This window comes from Hydractinia symbiolongicarpus, chromosome 1 (assembly GCF_029227915.1).
Source record: "Hydractinia symbiolongicarpus strain clone_291-10 chromosome 1, HSymV2.1, whole genome shotgun sequence".
NCBI classification, from domain to species: Eukaryota; Metazoa; Cnidaria; class Hydrozoa; order Anthoathecata; family Hydractiniidae; genus Hydractinia; species Hydractinia symbiolongicarpus.
This window is the reverse complement of record NC_079875.1, coordinates 7,855,382-7,878,839: the sequence shown is the minus strand read 5'-3', so window position 1 is coordinate 7,878,839 and position 23,458 is coordinate 7,855,382. Positions and strand designations below refer to the sequence as shown.

Genomic DNA, 23,458 nt, shown 5'->3' with positions numbered 1-23,458 from the left:
TTAGGAAAACCTTGTAGAAGCTATAAAGGGGAGCGGAATCCACCATCAAATTTATAAGCCTTAAAAAAACAGTATGTTTAACAGTTTATCAATAAATATTTTGAAGAATACAAGATTGCAAACCATTACAGGAGAGAATTCTAATCTAAAATGTTATTTTTTTTAATTCGTATTTAGCACTTAATGAAATTATTTATGATGGAAATGACAAAACTCTACGATTTTATCGAAGGACTGATCCTGACATTGTTAGAATGATATATGACTGGTCAAGAGATACTCTATTATTAAAGCGACATGTTATGACAAACCACTTACAGTTAAGACATTATTTGATCCTGGCGGCGATTGGTATGGATTAATATGAAAGTAATACATTCCCCTACAGTGCCAGTTGTGGTCTTCAAGATATTTTAGAAATGTTAATTAATTATGACAATACAAACATTAACAACGTAGACTGTGAAAATGCGACACCATTGCATGATGTATGCTCTCAAGGGCATACCGAATGCGTCAAGTTGCTGTTGTCTATACCACATAAATGCATAGACTGTTGAAGTAAGACTTACGTTCCAAGAATCTAGATATACTTTAAATGATTTAGCAGTGTATGCATGGAATCACAATTTTAGAAGAAGAGGACATTGTCACGGTTAACTGAAATTGCCATATTTCTAGAATGCTTTATAGGCTCTATTGATTTTTGAATATTATTTTTTGTATTACATTTTTTGAGTTATACTTTATAATCAATTATAATTATAATTTTGTAATCAATTACTTTACGACATAAACATTGGGAATATATACTCTTCATTATGTTGTATCGTAATAAGTTTGCTTTTTTTAAAACACTTTTCGTTTCTTTGTAGATTAATGGCACTTTCACTATTCATTTGTGGAAAGAACTTTGAAAATCTTCAGTTATAATTAACATATTTTTCGTTATTTTCAAGGATAACTACTTATTAATTAATTACGCAATGGCCGAACCTGAGAATCTCCGATATCTTAACTGCAAGATATGCTTAGACTTCTATAAAAATCCAAAAAATCTTCGTTGTGGACATTCATATTGCAAGAATTGCTTGGACAACAACTTGATCTTTAGAGAAGATGGAAGTGCAGAAATTTCTTGTCCTCTCAAATGCAAAAGCAGTATGTTGATTGGCAAATTAGAAACAACATCTTCTTTACCTACAAATTATGCACTTTCACAAATTGTAGAGGATGTGAAATCGAACTCAGTAAAGTAAGCTTTTGTCGTTTGAGTGACACTTTTAAAAATCTGAGCTGTAATTTTTACATAACACAAATTCTAACATGTAGTACCTTAATTTTCAACTGTTTTATTATCTATACATTACCCAATTAAATATTTCTGTTTTAAATTCTTATCAACATTTAGATCTCACAATGATCAGGATAAACTCTGTCAGGAGTCAAGAGAGTGTGAAAAAATCATTAGTTTTCTGTGTAGAACATGTGGCAGCAAGGTTTGTGAGCATTGCCAAGATGTGCATCCTTGCGAGAGAAAAGAATTCACTGCAGTATCGTTTGATGAAAAATTATCACAGTTCCAACCCTTGTGTAAGGAGCATGATTCATCTGCAAAAGAGATTTGCATTGAATGTGACAATATATTTATCTGCTCCTACTGCAAACACAGAGAACATAACAATCATGAAAGAAAATCTATTGCTGATATGGGTAAGGAAGTACAGGACTGGTTTCAATCATTTGCAGCTTCGCACGAAGAAAAAGTATCTTTATTAACCAATTTGAAAAGGAAATATTGTGAAGTTATGGTAAAGATTAAGGACAACAGAGAAAACTTGATTCATCAATTGGAGTTAAGACAATTGAAAAGGGTTGAGCAGTTTATTGAAATGTTAAATATTAAAAAACAAAACATGATCAAACAATTTGATGACAAAGTAGAAGAATTTGAGGCAAGAATAACTGATTTGGATTCAACAGAAAAAAATAATATGAAGAAATTTTCAAACTATATTAATACACTGAGCTCCAAGTCTCCTTTCGAGCTTGTCGCAGCAAAAGTCGAACATGATCGAAGAAGGCTTGATATATTCCTATCTCCACCCTCTGTTCTGTGTCTCCATTCACAGCTGTATATTTCGAAGGAGCAAAATATGTTTGTTAATCCTTTAGGAGAGATTAAAATTTCAATTGAAGAAGCAGACGTTAGTTATTTAAATTCTGACGAAAATTGTGTGTACATAAACCGAGCAACTGAATCTAAAGTTGATTTAAATCATTTGGAACTTGAGCGTAATTTGACGGAGTTTATAGAATATTTACAAAGTAAGTAGTTTTTTGATTTTTTTACTTTATTTTATACTTTGAAATATAAAAAATTGCAAAATGTAAATTTAAATTGGTTTTTTAGGGTATGAGAAACATTCTTCTAAAGTGGATGATTTTCAAAGAATTAAAAGGTTAAAAAAAATTCCGTTTGTTGGCGATAATATCGTGACATAACACACTATGTAAAAACAACAGTGGAATAAAGTTCCTTTATTTAAGTTTTAATGGCGTCAATAATGACTCATAGATAAACAAAATCTTTATCAGAAATTTACTTTTTGTGTGAAGCCTCAAACGCTGATCATGAAAATGTATATCCCATACATTTTCATGATTAGCGTTTTAATGTGCTTTAGACAAATTATTTTTTATACGTTTTGCTTAGCTATTTCATGTTTACTCACGATAAATGCACAAAAATTGGTAGGCAAAAAAAAAGTACCAACTGAAATTACAGTTTTAATTGAGATATTATTTTCTTTCACCGAAACGTTTATCTTCAACCATTTTATTTTCTTGCTAATTAAAAAAAGGTAAATCAATTCCATGTATGTTCAAACACTAGTATTTTTTGTTTTTTTCGAAGATGCACTGAACAGTATCAGGATTGTTTTTCAGTACAGTGTTACTTATTGATGCCCTGAAACTTTTCTGTGTAATCTTATTTGTCAAAATAATAGGCGATTTAAGAGTTTTGGCTGCTGTAGCAACGCTATATTTAGGTATATAAAGACAAGAAGAAGAAGTATTCAAATTTAAAGTAAATTTTTGCCCGCCCAAAACTGTAGACCAACTAAATCCTAATTACATTTAGTGTTAGCCTTCATAATGATTTTTTAATTTTGCATTATTATGAAACATAAAGTAGTTACTTCAAACAATCATAAAAATTAAGTAATATTTAAAAATAACATTTCAAAAGATATTGAAAACAATTTAAATATCTTTGTGCTTCGCTCCCATTTTTTGGGACAGTTGATTTAATTCCGTGTTATGGCAGGCAGAATTTTAGTGATGGGCAAAGTAGCTCTAATTTAATTTCAAAATTTGCGAGTTCAGTTAAGTTAAACTTGCATCAAACAATACATTCTGAAGGTACTGTGTGTTATATAATAGTATCTGACGTAATGTAATGGTGTCGGTTAAGAAAGTAGAATGCTAAAAGTTATGATTAATTTCTTAGAAATACCATGTCAGACTGTATCATATCAAATGTTGAATCACCTTATCAATTTGAAGGTATGAAGTTAGAAATTTCTTTTTAATGTATATTGTGAGTAGCTACAATATTAGATATTACAGAAAAACTTAAGACAAAGACAAACATTCATCGTAAAGATTTTTATTACTACCCTTTATATCATGAAAGCAACGATAAAATGATAAAATTAAACTCAACGTTTACCGATAAAATTCAGTAATCCTGAATTGTATAAACAAATTATTAATTTTATCCCATAGAGCCAATAAAAGATAAAAACATTCATCCTACAATGATTTTTTTTGCTTCCAAGCCTATGGGGTCCTGTCCACCGCTCCGCAACCCTTCTGATTTGTCCGTTACTTTAGCGGGAACTGCTCCCTGTGCTGGCGGTATCCCGACGGGTTTTTCGTCCCTTCTCTAGCGGGCTTGCATTTCGTGCGTGATTAACACAACTTGCACAAACAAACTGACGGCGGCTTTTCATACAGAGATATTATTAAATTTACACTCCTGGTATATCTTTTTAAACTAGTGAAAATCATGCTTTTTGTATTAATACACAAATGGTCAAAGCAAGAAATTTTGGAGCAAGGTTGAAATCAATTCAAACAGAAAAATCTACAACAATGCATGTTCTTGCACATTACTTGATCAAAAGGCATTGCAAATCCTGATTTCAAACTGACTAGGCAGTTTCTGCCGTTTTTTATCCTTCTTTTAATTGTCAATCCAACGATTTTGAATTTTTTTTGTCTAGAATTAAGAAAAATCATTGAGAATGGTGATGTCGCAGTATTGCAAACATTTCTAAAACATGATGAAGATATCGTGAAAATGAAAGATAACTTTGGGTGCACTTTGTTGATTCTAGCTGCGCGCTACAACAAACCATCAATGGTAGAATTTTTAATTGAAGCAGGAACTGATGTGTATGCTGAGAATGTCACTAGATGGAATGCATATCATTATAGTGCATGCTATGGCCATCAATATATCTTGCAAACATTGATTAATCACGACGATACAAACATCAATAACGTGAACAATGATGGAAATACACCATTACATTATGCATCACAAAATGGTCATGCTGAATGTGTTAAGCTGTTCTTAAATATACCACATATCGACCTTGAAATAAAAAACGATTGCAATCAAACTGCTTCTGAAACAACCGATAATGACACTATCAAAATTATATTAACAAATTATCAGAAATTGAAGAAGAAAAGCTCTTAACCAGTTTAATCAAGCTAGTTATTCCACTTTAAAAAATATATGACACTACCAGCTCTTATAACGTTAGTTATTAGCATGGACATTTATAGGTGTGGCCTGGAAATATAATTAAACACCCTAGTTGTCTAACCCGTGGAAAAATCCACTGGTATTAAAGTAATTAATATTTAGGCTGTTAAAAGGCTGTTGAAAATAGGGAACAAAAAATACACAAAGTTAAAATTTGTACTTTTCTTATTGTTAAATTGTTAACTTTTTTTAAAAAGCGCGAATAATTTATAAAAACAATGTAATTGTCCGTAATTGTCTACTATTTCATTAATTAGAAAAGAACCATAAAAATTATTCAACCGCGGCTATATAAATAAACTTCTAAATTTAATAATTTCATTTATAACAAAAATTACATTTTGTATAATTTGAAAACTCCTACGGCAAAATAGAATATATAGTAGGAATATTATTTTATTTTATTAAGTAATTTGTTTCAGCCAATCAAAAATGTGAATAATTGTTTTATTAGAAAAAAGCTTAGTTTTTTAGAGATGTTTAAGCGTTCTTAAAAATTATTGTCACAGACAGACGGAACTGATTAATATAGAAGACTAGTTAATTTAAGTTTAGTTAATTCTGTTAAAAAGGACAAGAAATTTAATTTGTTCCCCTGCACTTATTAACAAGTAAACAAATGTATTGATTGAACATTCAGTACTGGTGACTTCTGAGTAATAACATTTTTTAAATGCGTTGTTTCGAAGAAGAAATGACAATAATAGATATATAACGTTTTCTTGTATTGTTACTTTCTTGATGTAATATTTTACACTTGTACAAGGTTCAATAACAGTATACGTTATGAATTTTTACATTATTTACTCTTAAATTAAGAAAACATCTTCCATATGTGACGTGTTTTTAAGTCAAATGACGTCAGTCGCAATATTTTTTTAACGCTAAACAAATTTTTAGAAATTTAGTTCACTACTGCTTAAATTTTTAGCAATTCAGTCTCCATTATCATCTAAAGTATCAAATGCATCAAACAAGTAACATAGGAGAAATCCAACTATATTTTGATAACGGGTCCTGATTTCTTATGTATGTTATCTTTTTCAAATTAAAGAACGTCGTTATTAACTTTAATATTTACTTGAAATAAGTTTGTATCTAAATATCATAAAAGTATCCTAACCTGAATTAGTTGTTAACTCACTCAAGTTCTCAGTTGTTGTCAAATTACCACACTAGACAAAAGACAATATTTCTATTTTCTGAAGGAATGTGGATTTCCTTTCTGTATGTTAACTGTGTTGTAACTTTATGTATATAAACTTAATACATATATCCCGCGCATAGAAATTCTCTTGCGAACTATATTCCTTCAGATTATTACTTTTTCATTTTTAGAAAGTGACAACATAACATCATTTACAATGTCAAAGAAAGCCTTTTCTGAATTTCTAAAATGCAAGATATGTTTTGACACCTACGACGAACCTAAAAATCTCATTTGTGGACATACGTATTGCAAGAATTGTTTGGACAACAATTTAGTCTTTAAAGAAGACGGAAGCGCCGAAATCAACTGTCCCTTAAAATGCAAGCTCAGTGTGACAACTGATAAAGATGATACTACATCTTCCTTACCAACGAATTATGCGCTCTGTGGCTTCATAGGTGATATGCAGAAAAAAACAGATTTGTAAGTCCAGTTTTTGGTTCTCGATTGGAAAAACTAATGAAATAACAACTTAACTGTGTTAAGACAGGTAGGGGCGAAACTTTACATATAGCATACTTTTGTTTTAATTCTGGAAAAAAAAGTCAAAAAGGAATTGTTATAAAGTAATTCACTCTTTTCATTTTTATAACATTTATTCTCCATTTTTCGTTAGATGAGTCTCTTATGCTGCTTGATATTGATTCCAATCTGGGTTTACTTAATTTAATTAAATACCCTCCTTATAGAATTCACTTTTCTTGTTGATAATGTTTTCTGATCAACATGCAACTACTTCTTTCAATATTCACCTGAGGATTGATTGGGACCTTTATCAGCTTTAAATACTCAGCCGTTTCGGTTTGCAACTTGCTGTAGGAAGCTACCCACGTAAACGATGGCTTCATTTTTAAAACCGCCCATTTATGCATTAAGTGTACTTTGCGGAACAGGTTTAAAGACTGCTTTTGCGTAGTCACAGTTCGTAACTCAAAATAAATATAAAATTTTTAAGCAGGCTGTATGTTGAATATTTTGTTTTTTAACAAATAAGCCTTACAACTGTCCGGCAAATCACAAGAGAAACCTGTCAGATTTCGTGTGTTTGTTATAAATAATTTCAATAGTGTAGTGTATGCAGTGGCAAACTTAAATCATGAGATTGCAGGTCACAGTCTACACCATTGCCGTACTGTAATTTTGAACTGCTAAAATGGCTTCTGTGACAGTAAATTAAATTAAAGCAGGTACGTTCAGGCTTCTAGTTAGTTACTCATTTAGGGCTGCCTTACATTAACCGGGGATTTTTGAGTAGCGAGGAAATTGCATTGCTAAGTAAGTATATTTGTGCGTTGGAGAGCAAAGGACTTGACAAGAGAGACATGTGTCTTTTGAACCAATCGCAATTGATCTCAGTCAGAAGTCGCAACAAGGAGGCGTCCGTTCTTAGTGTTGTGACGGAGGTGAACATCTTAATTGCAACACCAAAAGAATATTGGTTGATAGTTTGGCATTTTATTAATGAATTCATTAAAAGAAGTTATTACTATGTGCAAATGTGCAATACAATAAGCAAAGCTGCTGAGACCGCAACCAGTGCTAGAACAGAAGAAGCAGATCAAAATAACCCATATTATTTATTCTGCAGACGTTTAAGTACTGTACTGAACAGCCAACATTAAGAGAAGTTTTTATAACGATTGAGTAAAAAAAGGTGAAATAAACAGTAAATATTTTTATGAAAGATGCTATCTCGGCAGATTTCTATATTGTTGACATTGACATTTTAAAAGAAAGACTTACTTGAAAGACTTACTTTGACAATTTAGCTGGATGAAAAAAGCCATGTACCTAGCTAGCTAATCGTTTTGCTAATTGTTTCCTTATTGAACATATAACTACCTTCATGCCATAATCTCAGACTTACACGTTTTCCCAAAGAGGTACTAGGCTTATAGTATTAAAGCCAGCCAGCTAAATTGAACTGGCTAGGTTGTCTTGTATCAGTATATATTTTAACAAAAACAGCTTTATCTAATCACGCGTTACCAAATTTTTTTGATAATTAATAAAAATGCTTCTTAAAAGACTTAATCAACATAAAATGTCGTTTCAGGGTGAACAAATAGTAAGTTGGTTTTAATAAAACTTTTTAAATTGGAGCGTTGCAAAATATAAACAACCAAAAGATATCGTCCCCTCCCAGTATAAAGGACTCAATCAAATTGCTTCTACTAGCCGCAGAAACTGCAACAAGATGACAAATCATTAATTATTTGTAGTAACTAGTATACTGGTTATGAAAAGCAGCCTGTATCAGGGTCTTGTTTAGCCGTTAAGTAAGCCCTAGCGGCTTTGGCATAGGCAACAAACTCTGGGGACGAGGATGTAAACCGCCTGGCACTCGAAAATCAATATTTTGAAATTGTATTATGTTGTGCTTTTTAATAGTTGGCCCAATGCAATTCGGAACATCTGCCTTCTGATCCATTTTTTTTTTTTTTATTTATTTTTTTTGCGTCAGAGTAGTTTTTCTCCGATAGCACATTCCACAAAACCCGACAGGTTCCTCTTGTGATTTCCTGTACCTTTGACGGGTTCATTTGAAATCCTGTGGCAAGAGAGGTGTGAGCAACTTCAGTCTCTAACTAACAGAATGTGACACATTATGTCTAAGATGATGACGCACTTTCTCTTATTAGTGACCTTTTAAATTTCCGATCAAGGAAAGCAAAGTGTCAAAAATAGTGGGCCTCATTTAAGGGTTTTAAAAAAGGAAAGGATAATCAAACATTATCCTATCCTTGAGAAGAACGCAGAATTTTCAGACTATATCAATGAATTAGTTTTATTATTATTCTCAAACATCAGCATTATTTGTATGACATCATCAACAATTCTATGCTCAGGAAAAATACTATTACGAAGGTTCGTGGAAATATCCACTTAGGCAAAAAACAATAAAAAATATAGATTGTTTTAGGTCTTTTGCTCACCTCTGAAGTACGTATGGAAAAAAAATATAGCAAAATTTTTTATCCAGTGTCTATATTGTGTTGAGCTTGAAACGATGATAAAAAAATATATAGGATTGTGTTATTTTTTGTTGACATATATTGACCTTGAAACGGGGATCAAGAATGTACTTTTAACAAGAGGTTACTGAGATATTGAGGTTTTTAAGATTTTTAGTCGGCGGTATGAACCTGTCAATTTCGAAACGGGCTTAGGGGCACAGGTTTGAGAAACCTATCCAATTTGATCTCATCTTGTCCCCAATTTCCCACTGAATGACGATAATATAATGATTGACTGCATCATCTTGTTCCAAAATTGTTTGGCCTCAAAGATATAGAGGCATTGTAATTGCTTCGCTAATTTAAGTTAATGTTATTGACACTAAATTCATGTTATACACGTCGTGACTTTCAATTTGTTGATTAGCATTTAAGACATAACTTTTTTGGCAACATCAATAGACAGACAGAGAGACAGACGGAAATAGCCGATTAGTATAAGGGTTTGAGAATGCACTAACAAATATTTTGCCATTCTATTTCAATTTATTATTTTATTAGCATAAATGGTTTAAAACATATGTTTCTGTTTTTACACATAAAAAAATAAGTATTGGGAAAACCTGAAACATATGGGATTAGAATTGCTAAAATCGAAAGAACGGATTTGACAGGACTTAAACTTAGCTGATTGTCATGCTCCTGTGATCATAAGATGAGGTAATAGCGTATCCCATTTTAGAGAGTTTACTATGGTGTGTTTAAGCAATGAAGTCAAAATGTTTGTAGAATTGCTAACTTTTAAAAGTATTTATAGTCACAAAGTTTAATACCAATTAAGCAAGTAATTTAGAGGATATTAAAATCCTATATACATGAACGTCCCCCCATTCCTTCCATTGCAAATGCGCCATGTTAAAATTTTCAAATGGTTAACTTTTGTGCTTCCTTTCCTTATAGATCTTCAGAACATCAGCAATGTCAAAAAACAAAGCAATGCAATATGAACATAAAATGGTTGTGTCGTACTTGTGGTGCGAAAAATTGTGATAAATGCGAAATTCTTCATACTCGGCATCACAAATCATTTACTGCAGTAACTTTCAATAAGAAGTTGCAAGAATTCCAACCAATGTGTAAACAGCATATGTCAATTGCAAAACAAGTCTGCACAGATTGTGATTGCGTGTTTATTTGTGTATATTGTGCACATCGTGAACATAATAATCACAGAAAAGAAAGCATTGTTGAATTTGGAAAGGAAACAAAGGCTGGATTCGCCTCATTAATAGATGCATTTAAAGACACAAAAATTTTGATGGAGAGCTTAACCAAAAGATATAATGAAGCTTTGATTAACTTTAAAAGCGACAGAGAAAAGTTGGTTCGTGAATTGGAATTAAGAAAATTGAAACGAATGGAACAGTTTCTTGAACTTTTGGATAGCGAAGATAAAAACATAGTCAGAAAATTTGACGAAAAAGTAAAAGAATTTCAAAAAAATGCAATTGGAGCAGGTTACACAGATTATACTAAAGGTGAAAGGGTTTCAGAATACATCAATACGGTTAACTCTAAAACTCTTTTTGAGCTAGTAGCTGAAAAAGAGGAAGTAGAACGACAACTTCGTGATTTAACATCTCTTCCAACAACTGTTCCAGGTTTTAATTTACATCTAGCTGTTTTAAAAGACCAGGATTTCTACAATAATCCAATGGGTGAAATCATAGTTGAAGTAAATGATTTAAGCACAGCTAGTATAGATTCTGGTGCCAAAGCTATTTATAAAAGCCATATCACGAAGACTGAAAGAAAATGTAATCAATTGGAATTAAAACGTAAATTGATGGTGCTAGCTGGAAGTATAAAAGGTATGCATTTGTACTGAGATTGGTAAATGTTACAAAAGTTTATTTTTTCAGTCTAAACCTTAGTTTATTGTTCCTTAGAAAATGAACGAACAACTAGTGGGACTGGTGCTGAAAAGAAGACGAAAAGGTATTGAAATGATTTTATTTGTCACATCGAATTGATTTTTTCCATCTTTATTTTTCATCTTTTATTTTATTACTATATTAATATCTTTTTTTTTTTGGGGGGGGGGGGTGCTATAAGAGTTTTGTGTGTTGTGTTTGTGGGTTAATTTTATCAATTTTATCAATTTCTTTTTGAGAATCCTCTTCTTCTAAAGGCTATAAATGTAATTCCTTTGATTAAACAAAAAAATTAATTTTTGTGTATTTGGTATAAGCATATCCCCCGCATGGCTTTCTGTGAGAAAAAAAACAACTTCACTGATATAGTTTTGATGTCAGTTGTAAAACATCAGACAAGCCACCACTAGTCACCACGATTCTTACTCAAACCTTTCTAGGAGAATAAGACTTTTCATGACTGCTTATAGTAGGCCTAACTAGTCAATGTTGGCATATTGCACAGATAATTTACTTCTGGTGGCACAAAGACTGTTTCGTTTATTCATTTAATTGAGTGCTTGGTAGTTAATAAAAAAGGCTATTTGAAGTTTTACTCTTAACAACATTAAATGCTTTTAAGAACATTTTAAGATGCAAAAATCTCTTGGACTTCACGCTAAGTGTATGATTTAATATAAGGTTTTCTCGCTTGTCAAAATATTTTTTCTGCGCTGAAGAAATTGCCCTGGTGCTTTATGTTAAACCTATTTCGGTAAATACACAATAAATCATATTTTACAGGTTTTCGAACATAACTCCAGAGCAACAAATATTAAAAACATTAAAAAGTTTCTTATTTGGCAAAATTTTAATGATTCAAATAAGTGCCATGAAAACGTTTTAAGTAATCACATAACTAGTTGACAAGATCGTGGAAAATTCCACTTATAATAGAAACTTAGAAGGGATAATTGCGTGTTGACAATTTTTTTTTTTTTTGGAGGCTAACGTCATGAAATTATCTATATTTTCTATAATTCTTCTGCATATTACTCAGTTTAGTTAAGCGTCATCAAAATTTTTGCACACTTATTATATTATTACCCTGACTTTAAGTTCCTAAATTATCTACATAACCAAAAATAACTGACGTCACAAGCCCGTTTCCAAGATATCTTGTCCCAAAGTTTTGTTTTCTTTGTAATGGCTTTATTGTTTCAAGTTATTACGTAAGACTAATGCTATTGACGTCATGCTGTGACGTCAGAAAGGTTGACAATGAAAAAAAGGACATTTTTTCAGCTACATCAAGGAAAATTGAATTTATTCGCTCTTTTCTGTCATGAACCGAGAGTCAGACGGAAATAGCATGATAATATTGTCGCTTGAGGTCAAACAAATTTTAAGTGAGAAAGTTTTGAAGAGACTAAATTTTATTTATTGGTAACATTTTAGTGATGCTGTGCAAAAAAATAAAGCCCTACATAAAGGTGCTTACACATTTGCAGGTATGAAATATATATATATATATATCACGAGTTCTTTGATTATCATTTAGTTGCACAACTTTTGCCATTGTTTTTCTAATTATTTCAAATAAAGGGTGGCTATGCACTTCTCCCAGTTTGGCGTTGGGGTAAAAATAAATTGTCGACGCAAAAATCATCTGTATTCAAAACTAATACTTATAACTTATAAAGAGCATTATTTTCATTAACTGTACAAATTTTCGTCTGCGTCCACAGCACCCAGAGTCCACTGCTCAGGAGTGTTAGCAAATTTTTTATCTTTTTTCAAAGTGCATTGCCCCACTACTATGGTTTTCACGATTATCAAACAGAATATTGGTGCATCAGATTTACGAAAGCATAAAGGCAGATGTTAGGGGAGTGCATCAGAGTAAATAACTTCTCCTATTGTTATTGCTTTGCGGTAGTTGTAGTGTTTGATAGGTTGGGCAAGGTTGATTATTTATAGCATAAAAAAAATAGATAAAGAACTGGAAAGAAATTGCGAAACATTTTGCAGAGTTTTTACAACAATTCGCTTAAAAGCTGTTTATATTTTAGTAGTAAACGGAAATGGTTTGGGAGGAGGAAAATGTGATGATTTGTTCTCTTCCAGTGAAAATAACATGCTAAGGAGGTTGAAATCGGTATTTCCTTTTCTACATTGACGAATTTTTATGTTTAGATGTTGATGAAATTATTAAGAATGGAGACGTAGAAATGCTGCAACAAATTCTCATTACTGACCCATTTATCGTTAAAATGAGAGATTCCTTCAGAGCTACACTTTTGATGAGAGCTGCAAGTTACAACAAACCATCAGTAGCAAAAGCTTTAATTGATGCTGGCAGTGATGTAAATGCTTCTCGTTATGATTTGTGGACTCCATTCCACATCAGTGCATTTCATGGTCATCAGGATGCTTTAAAAGTTCTTATTAATCATGATGTGACATGTATTAACACGGTAAATCATCGCAGGAAAACTCCGTTACATTATGCATGCGATAGTGGTCACGTTGGATGTGTCCAGCTACTGCTGTCAATCCCAGGAATCGATGTGAATGTAAAAACAATGGACAATGACACGCCATTACATGTTGCATCTCGTAATGGTTCTTATCAATGCGTTAGGTTATTGTTATCCACGCCACATACGGATTTAAACGCGCGAAGAAGTAGTAGTGAAACTCCATTACACTTTGCATCTTCTTACGGGAATATTGAATGTGTTAAGCTGCTGCTGTCTAAGCCAAATATTGATGTGAACATACGAAGCATAGTGAACAAAACTGCTTATCATGTTGGAAGTACGGATGGCATTAAACAATTATTAGAGAAACATAAAAGTAAATAATATATGTATTACGAAATTTAAATCAGTTTTAAAAAAACTCCGACAGTAGTCTCCAAAAAAGGCCTTTAAGAACACCTTTTTTTGGATACGACTTATTCTAAAATGTCCTAGTGTGGATTACACTCAGATTATGGTATTGCAAGCTTTCGTTAAAAAAACACTGTCTGTTACACTTACTCTTAAAATTAGATTTGATTAGGCAGAACAGATGTAGAAAAACAGAATGTTTTTAAAAGACAATTTACAGTTTTACACTAAAAATAAAGTTAAATTTGTGATATATTATACTATGTCTATAATTCAAGTACTTAGTTCTAGAACAAATATTCACATTCAAAATAAAAGTCATTATGTTTTCATAACTTATTAACATATTAACAGATTTCCAATCTCTATTAAAATAGCCGCATTCCGTCTGTCTGTCTCTGCGCGGACCCCCGTTGAATTAGAAAATGATGTTGTGGAAACACGAATATCAAATGCGATATATTTTTATCCACTTTGTTGCGGCGGGTTAATATAAAGGACGGGTGAACCCGTGGATTATTCAACGGGAAACAACTAGTTTTTACATAATTCGCATAACAATATCCTTATTATTGGGTTAAAAATCGTGAAATCGAATTAATTAATTTTAGTTTACAACATGTCTTTTTTGTGGGTAAAGCGTGTTATGGTTTTTATATATAAGGGTAATTCTGACAAAAGTTATTATGTTTTCAAGATTACAAGAATTTTATAGAAAGTTAGGAGTAGTTTCGAATAATGGGCAATGTCTATGGCTCTGTAGATAGACATGCAGGTATCTAAAAGACAAACAAAAACTCAGCGTAACCATTCAGAAGAAAAAAAGACTTTTTTACAAAAACAATACCCTTTCCCCCTTCCTGGAGGAATAGGGTTACTCTGGCTGTCCGTATCCCTTAAACAGGTTGGCATGTAACCTTTTTAATGAAATTAAAAGAACATATCTGATGAATATGAAAATGAATTTTAAAACCTTAGTTGGTGCATTTTTTCACTTTTTATTCCATTTTGTTAAAAAGGACAAAATAGTACCCTGCACTTACCAGTCAAGCAACTTTATTGATTAAGCATATGAAGCATATTAAGTATAGTGGCTTACAAATGTTAACATTTTTTTAAGATGTTGTTTAAAAGACAGAATCATGAAATCATTAAGAGGATGCCAATGTGAAAAATAATGCCAATCCATTATTTCTATTCTGTCATTATATATTTCTACGAGGTTCAATAAAATTGTACGTTATAAATATATATATTTACAGATAATTTGAAAGAATATGTTGCAGACTGAGTGGCATTCTTTTGTAGTCCAGTGACGTCAATGGCCTCATTTTTTTAATGCTAATCAAATTTTTTACTAATTTAGTTTACCCCAGCTAAATCTTAAATAGTAATTCAGTCTACAAATGTAAGTATCAAATGCATAGAATAACTAACACATGAAAAACTAAACAATATTTTGATAAAGAGATCTGATTTTTTATACATATATGTTATTTTTTCCAAATAAAAGGACGTTGTTATTAACTTCATTGTATACGTGCAAGGAGGTTTAAAAAGAAGGAGAGAGAACTCTTTTATTTCTATTGAAATCATCCGTGTCTCATGTTTACTTTTCTCTATTGTTCTTACATCGAATTCTGTCAATCAAAATTTGAAATCTCGCGCTTAAATTAATAAATTAGCCGTTGTCTTTTGTTACTATTTGCATAAATTATGAGCCCGCGGCTATTTTTCTCTCAGCGGTAAATGCTTGTTAGTTGATAAATTTGTCGTTTTTACATATCATAAACAAGCAAGAAGCGAAATGGCAGGCGAAGACGTTAAAAATATAATAGAATTGGATGATGACTTTTTTGTGACGGAAGAAATGTTGTCAGATTTTACTGTTTACGAAAGTTGTGAGGTGGAAGTATCGTTTGTGGAAGATCTGTTGGAAGAAGAAAATGAAGTAGATGCTGGATATTTGGGTATTCCTCAAATAGTATTCGTTGATGAAGAAGATGTGGACATGGTGGTTGATAACAACAGTACCAAAAATGTGAAGTTTGTGTGCAGCAAGTGCAAAAAACAGTATTTTAAAGAAGCTTACTACAAGAAACATACTCTGATATGTAAAAAGCCAACAGGTAATGCTTCAGTTTAATAAAGTCATGTTTTCTTTAAAACACCATTAGCTAGCTAGCTATAATGTTTTGTTTTTTGACTCTGCATGTAGATTTCATAGAAAAGCTATTGTATTATCATCATTTGATATGCTTTTTGTTGTTGTTGTCTTGTTTTGTTATCACAACTGTGTTCTGATGTCAACTCTGTATTCCAATAATAGATCCAGAAACAACAACAGTGGCAAGAAAAACTCTTGATGACTCAAAAAATAAATCAACTACAACAATTTCCACAAAACAAGTTAAATCAAAATCGAATCGTAAGTATTCATTCATGAACTCTGAGAACATAAGGAATTTTTTTTTGCTATATATAGAGCAAAATATTGTGAACTGGTGGTATAAACCTTTTTTTTTGCACCCTTTTAGAATCTTTATCCATCACCGATCATGAGCTGCAGCAAGAAAAAATGAATTTTGTTCGTGATGCTATGGTTAAAATTTCAAAAGACCCAATCAATAACATTGTTGTGAAAGGATTCAAAACACCTGGAAATCGTGTCAAAGAATTAGCCAACTCAATTTTGAATGCTGGGAGTGATGTTTTGGACATTATTTCTGAAAATGTAGTGTGTCGCATATTTAAAGAATTGCAAAAATCTAACCTACTGACTGGTTCAGGAAAAGAATCTCTTTGGAGAAAAGTGCATGAACTTGCACAAGACGATAAATTCAGACAACATTGGAAACATGTATTACCTAAAGGATACTGCATTGACAGTCAAGAATTCTCTATGTTGTTGCAGAAATTTGTTATGGAGTTAATAAAAATACTAGTAGCTCATGAAAACAAAAATCGACATGTCGAAAAAAGTCTTGACTTGAAACTCACAACTGAGGAACAAACTGTTCTGTATTATGTTTCAGGATACATAATTTTCTCGCTACGTAAAAAATACCAAAGATTAGCAGATTCGAAAAACAAAGTTGTTGCTGTGGCTGCATTGCAGTTTCTGAACTCATTGAAAGTTTCAGGTGATGATAAACTGCAGGTATATAGTTTTCTGGATTATACAAGATCTTGGGTGGACCAAGTCAGCAGAGGATACCTGATAAAAGTCAATGATGACATGTTTATTTTTTGCAGAAGAATTGAAAACGTTATTAGAAAAGTTTTAAATTTGAACATGTTGAAAAAATATAAAGGAGAAGATATACGGGAACTTTTCGAAAATGAACTTATGAAGGACTCTTTAATTGATCAAGCCTGGGTCATACTTTCACGGTATCTTGGAAATGAGAAGTTATCGAAAATTCTCAAAGCTCAGATCATTAAAAAATGGTGTGACATCAGAGCAAAAGCATATGTCACTGCATATATACAAGTAGTTCGACGCAAACTTGCTTCTCTAGCATCGGAGAAAAAAGAGAAGTTGACTGTAGTCTTATCTAAAAAAGGTGAACCAGCAATGAGAAAAAAACTTAACTAATTGTCATAACATTTTTACCTATAACTTGTTTTAATTTCTATATATCTTTTCCATGTATATAACTGTGTTTCTTAGTAAAATAATCATACCCTTATTATGTTTGTACTATTTTAAGGGTTTTTTTCGGATTGAGTAAGGATTCAATCTCGCTGAAGCTGTTTATTTTAAATCTAAATTTTTGCCAAGATTTGTGAACTTCACTCTCATTTCTTTTTTTTGTGCTACTTCTTTGTTCAGTTATGCACATTGGCAAGCGTTAAACTGAATAATGCTGCGAGATCAAAACTCTGCGCGCTTTGCTAGAAATTTAATAGATCATAAAAACGCGGAGAAATGGTCGATGGATAGGCTAATCAAGATGGTATGAAACAACATGCTTTTTATCAGCTGGAGGGACCCTGAAAAATAAGTTGCGCGTGCATAATTACCGACGCAAATATTCTTACGCGAGAATCGCTACTTAAAGCTGACCGCAACCTCGGACCTAGGATTGCCGCATCGGATGCTCTATGCCTGACTGTGGCCTGATGAAATCAACTCACTTTTTGATTATTCCATTTTATTAAATTTTTTGCAAACAAGTTTTATATCTCACACGGGTATCGAACTCTCTTTGCAAACAAGTTTTACATCTCACACGGGTATCGGGTATGTTTTATTGTGGTTTGTATACACCCTTACACCAAGAGGCCTTTGTCACGTTCTTTTTTTAAATCAACATAGTCCCGAATAGCGAATATTAATTTCGACACTCCTTCGCATGAATTCTTGTTGGGAATATAATGAAACTTGTCCCCAGGGTTGTTCTACATATCGCGAAGTGAGTATGTAAAAAAGCAAAACAAAACTGTAATATTTATTCACGTATGGCGGATCCATTCGAAATGAAGATAAAAGAAATTCCGTAATAGTTGTAATTTCCCGATGACATAAATAAAAATTACATAGCAATAATAAAGTAGCAATCCTAAATTTTTTTAATCTCAATTATTTTCTAAGATTTGATGTTTTCAAAAAAATGTTTCAAATCAAAGTCAAAATCGTACTCCACTAAAAATATTTGCAAAAGATGTGACTCAAAAGACAAGGCACTAATAACAAAACAACTTCTATGTTGAAAAAGCGTAATGGAAAAAATGTCTGACATACTCAGAAAAAATATAAATAAAATAGTCAAACAATCATGTTTCCAAAAGTATCAATATATAAATAACTATCTCTTTCTTTTCTGTGGAAGTTTCCTCATATCATTTACGTCTAGGTGAATCTGATTTTGATTACCACGTCGAGTGTTTCCACGTAGATCTCTGATCAACTCAGATTTCATAACAAGCAAAGAAAGTTCTTGTTGGCCAAATTGATAAAGTGTTGGGTTGTCACATGTACCACCACTTCGTCTTTGACGAGCGAAATGTTCCTCCAATGGATCTTGTGAGAATTTCTCGCTCAAAATCATCTTGACATTTGGACTCTGGAGAAGTAATTTGGTCAGTTCCACGAATGATTTCACTATGGACAAAGATAAAAAAAATATACATTTATAGAACAACACCGTTTGTCCATGAAACATTGCCTGGAACCACAATTGCAGAAAAATGTAGATTTTTTACCTGTTATTTTCCAACCATTTATCGTCTGTTTGCTCAATAACAATTTATTTTTTTCATCTTGGGATAAATTAGGTGTGTCATTGGCTTGTTCTTCCCACCTTCCCAGGTAATGTTCGAGGAATTCTTTCTCTAAAAACTGAATTTTACATGTTGATGTGAAAAAAATGAAAAATGAAAATGGAAATATTTGCACACCCTTTTACATGGAGATCAAGTTCTTTAGGACTGGTTTACAAATATGCAAAATGAACTTGAGCTTTTTGAGGGAAAAATGTTGTGTTTCTGAATTCCGTTACAAAATAATTGAATGTATTTCGAATGATACTACTAACCTCAAAACGCCAATCGTTAACATCTCTATATGCTGCAAGAGCTATTTTTCCGCCACGATCTTGATTAATTGAAGATACATTCAAGCAATCAAAAACTTGGTCAAACATACGCACAAACTTTATTGTACTTTTCGTATAATGCAGCCCCTGAACCTCAAGTGCATCAGCAGTTGTTTTACTCAAAACCTAAATGCAAAATCATAATTTACATGAGCAATGATAAACACATTATCAGAAGTATATCATTATTTGCAACTCCCACAAAATAATCAAACTGTGAATCCACTATCACTCAGAAAACACTAATACAAACAAGCAGACAAATAAATAATAAAAAAAGAAAAGAAAAATATCTCACTTGGGTAGCCAACTTAACTTGCATCCTCAACCTTGGAGTTAACTTTATGTGATCCTCTTTTAGTTTATAAAGTTTCCTTAATCCAGGTGCTGCTCCATGTAAATTCAGATCCCATTCATAAACATTGACAAGATGGTTCCAGCTGATATCCATGTGATCGAGCTAATAAATAGAAAATTGATATATGTATACAGATATACTTTAAAATTGAAACAAACAAACAAAAAACACTTACAAAAAGATTGCGTGTATTATTGTTTCCATGAGAGTTCTCGAAACAGTTTCTCGTTGTTTTAATGAGATGAGGGACATCGGATATAAAAAAGATCTTTCTGTCCAATGATAATAAGTTGTTGGTCCAATATGTGTTACCAATATCAGGTGTCACCATAATTTTGTAAAACTTCCTATTGGGAGAAGCACCATCTGAAATAAATGCTCGAACATAAAAACCAATTGCCTCCAATACATATGTCGCCTCCCATACACATGGATAGAGCTGATCAGAGGTAAATCCCAATGATGCGAAATATCCAAAAGGATACACCAGAGATGAAACAATTCCTCGAACCATAAACACTATCACATAGGAAGCAAAGTGACGATCATTCTCTGATGATCCCTCAGCACGTTTTTGAAATTCAACTAACTCATCGTTAATATCCCCCATATCAGTGAAACCAACCAATTGTCCAGTTGACTGTCTGAACACCAAGTCAGCTTTTATTTTCATCTCATCATAAATAAGCGAAACGTTTTTTTGGTGATCATCCAGAGTTGCAATTTTACTATCCACTATTAATCTTTCAATGACATCTGGATTGAATCCACACATTGGATCAGTGAAGTTTATGTATTTTTTAAGTGTGTCAATATGTGGGAGTTTTAAAAAATTCAAATTCGGATTTCGCAAATGTTTATATGCTGCTGGTGAATGGTGGTATAAACTGAGGCACCACCTAATAATTAGTGGGTGCCATCTCATGCCATTAGGTGAACTTTTGGAAGCCATTTCTTTTTGTTGCTCCCATAACAACCACTGGGGACTGCCTTCGGGTATTTCAGGACATGTTTCCTCATTGCAAACAATATTTTTTATAAATTCGTGTTGCTCATCATCAACATGGATGCATTCTTTCTCAGTAATTTTTCTTACCCAAGATGATAATTGGGCAACTTTCTTTATTGCTCTCTGTTTTTCTCCCTGAGTATTGCGATATCTTTCCTCTAGTTCTTCTCTGGAAAGATATCGAATGTTTGTATGTGAGGAATCAAGCACAGAATCATCACTTTTCCGTCTACTTCTAACTTTTTTAACTGTTGGTTTAAAAGAATTGCACATACTACATACAGATGAAGGTTTTTCAGCTAAAAAATGACAGTTGGTATGGCGTATTGTTTTAAAATTGTCTTCATCAAATCTGACCATTTTATCGTCTTCAACAAAAGCTACTGGAAATGTTCCACTCTGATTCATGAATGGCTGTTCGAAATTACATCTCGACTTGATTACATCTTCATAACCTTGTAACCCCGTGCAAACACTGACTGACTTCCAGAATGACGAGAAAGTTGAAATATCATCATTTTTCAAAACACATGGCAGAGTTTTTGTTAGTTGTATTGTTTCTTTCTCCATAGGTTTCCCATATATGGAGAAATCCCAACCATTGCTGTTGTCTATACGTATTGTAAGCAAATGGTTTAATTCTTTTTCATTTTGACAAAGGGTATAGACACGTTTATAGTTATCCGATTTATCACATATACTAAAACCAACTTTCTTCATACTCACATCTAATTCCAGTATTTTTAAGCTGTCTTTTCTGTTTACAGCATAATTCATGCACACACAATTTTCATCCACATGAGGGTAAAATGATGCAGCAGTACCAATTATTTTTTTTGACGTTTTCATCTCATCTAATTTTCTTCTACATCCATTACAAGTAAATTTAGGAAATACACAAGGATCTTCTTGTTCACAATTTATTCCATATATAGATTGAAACACTTCACTGTAAATATCACAAGATTTAAAATTAACGTAATGTTTACTTTTCACAATTTTCTTCCCACACAATCTACATAGCTTTTGAATATACTCTGAATGTGAAGCAGACATGTTGACACAGCAAAATTCAAATATGAATACTTTATTTTTCAAAAAAACTTCATAAAAAACCCACAAAGGTGTCAAGGGAATTAAAAAAAAATGTGAACCACTTGCCAGCTGGTTATGTAACACCTAATAAAAAAACAATTATAAACTCAATTCAATATATATTCAAAACATACAGCTGGTGTGAGAGAAAGAAAGAATATACATAAACAGAAAATCTACTCCCACTGGGGAAAAAAGAAAAAAAGTTGCTTAAAACTTTTACCTAAATATACATAATTAGAACTAATAATTATTTTCTTTTGTTCCATGACAATGGAAAACATCACCGAGTGCTGCGACGTGCTGCGACACCCTACCGAGAATTCGTCTACTTCGAGAGTAAAAAAAACAATTTTATAAATAACCCCTCCTGACGAGACCTGCACAAAAACGTTAATCAACCCTTTAACTAACATTTTCCCAGGAGGGGACATACGAAATAGTTTATAAGTTGTAAAACTTTACGATCTCCCAAGGCAGCTTTTCGCACTTTGAAGGCACTTTACTCCTTCCGCGTCCTTATGGAAGTGGAAAAACAAACTTCACCCTCATTGAATCTTGTAGTTTAACTAAACTACATGTTTTCCTGCTCTTCCGCATTGCTGTAAGTGTGATTTTTAAGATTTATCTTTTCTCGTTAAAACACTCGTTTCAGAGTCGGTAGGTAAATATTGAGCCAAATCAGAGACACGGATCAGTTCAAAGGGGCGCCGAAACAATAAAAAATTGAATAGAAAATTTAAAGGGACGCCGCGAGTTCTCTCTCCTTCTTTTTAAACCTCCTTGATACGTGGAATAAGTTTGTATTCGAACATTATAAAAATATACCAAGTTTAATAAGTTGTTAACTCACTCAAATATTGTCAAATTACGACAAGACAATATTTCTATTTTTTGAAAAACTTTGGATTTCCTTTCTATAATGTAACGGTGTTGTGACTTTATCTATATAAATTTGATGCATATATATAGCGTGCATTGAAACTTCTTTTAATGAACTATTTCCATTTAGATTATTTTATTTTTACTTTTAGAAAGTAAAAAAATAATCTCATTTACAATGTCAAAGAAAGCCCTTTCTGAATTTCTAAGATGCAAGATATGTTTAGACACCTACGACGAACCTAAAAATCTTATTTGTGGACATACGTATTGCAAGAATTGTTTGGACAACATTTTAGTCTTTAAAGAAGACGGAAGCGCCGAAATCAACTGTCCCTTAAAATGCAAGCTCAGTGTGACAACTGATAAAGATGAAACTACATCTTCTTTACCAACGAACTATGCGCTCTGTGGCTTCATAGGTGATATGCAGGAAAAAACAGATTTGTAAGTCCAGTTTTTTGTTCTCGATTGGAAAAACTAATGAAATAACAACTTAACTGTGTTAAGACAGGTAGGGGCGAAACTTTACATATAGCATACTTTTGTTTTAATTTTGGAATTAAAAAGCAAAAAAAGAATTGTTATAAACTAATTCACTCTTTTCATTTTTATAACATTTATTCTCCATTTTTCGTTAGTTGAGTCTCTTATGCTGCTTGATATTGATTCCAATCTGGGTTTACTTAACTTAATT

The 23,458-nt window shown here is 32.3% G+C and overlaps 4 protein-coding genes across 4 annotated transcripts; 3 read left to right on the top strand and 1 right to left on the bottom strand.

The window, feature by feature from the left end:
* Window positions 1-970: 970 nt before the first annotated feature.
* Window positions 971-5,501, top strand: LOC130614570 (tripartite motif-containing protein 5-like). The gene is made up of 5 exons (XM_057436345.1): window positions 971-1,255; window positions 1,412-2,328; window positions 2,414-2,462; window positions 3,515-3,570; window positions 4,293-5,501. Exons 1-5 carry the CDS (start codon window positions 987-989, stop codon window positions 4,772-4,774), a joined length of 1,773 nt encoding a protein of 590 aa, XP_057292328.1. The 5' UTR covers window positions 971-986; the 3' UTR covers window positions 4,775-5,501.
* Window positions 5,502-12,279: 6,778 nt separating this feature from the next.
* LOC130613631 (ankyrin repeat, PH and SEC7 domain containing protein secG-like) lies at window positions 12,280-14,296 on the top strand. The gene is made up of 2 exons (XM_057435295.1): window positions 12,280-12,434; window positions 13,120-14,296. The coding sequence occupies exon 2, from the start codon at window positions 13,155-13,157 to the stop codon at window positions 13,788-13,790; it is 636 nt and encodes a 211-aa protein (XP_057291278.1). The 5' UTR covers window positions 12,280-12,434; window positions 13,120-13,154; the 3' UTR covers window positions 13,791-14,296.
* A 1,057-nt stretch (window positions 14,297-15,353) lies between these two features.
* Window positions 15,354-17,509, top strand: LOC130635945 (uncharacterized). The gene is made up of 3 exons (XM_057445483.1): window positions 15,354-15,946; window positions 16,147-16,245; window positions 16,355-17,509. The coding sequence occupies exons 1-3, from the start codon at window positions 15,625-15,627 to the stop codon at window positions 17,413-17,415; spliced, it is 1,482 nt and encodes a 493-aa protein (XP_057301466.1). The 5' UTR covers window positions 15,354-15,624; the 3' UTR covers window positions 17,416-17,509.
* A 642-nt stretch (window positions 17,510-18,151) lies between these two features.
* On the bottom strand, window positions 18,152-22,677 carry LOC130635938 (uncharacterized). Its single transcript, XM_057445473.1, has 5 exons — window positions 19,951-22,677; window positions 19,716-19,877; window positions 19,358-19,543; window positions 19,026-19,161; window positions 18,152-18,924 (listed from the first exon to the last, which is right to left on the bottom strand). The coding sequence occupies exons 1-5, from the start codon at window positions 21,838-21,840 to the stop codon at window positions 18,629-18,631; spliced, it is 2,670 nt and encodes an 889-aa protein (XP_057301456.1). The 5' UTR covers window positions 21,841-22,677; the 3' UTR covers window positions 18,152-18,628.
* Window positions 22,678-23,458: the final 781 nt, after the last annotated feature.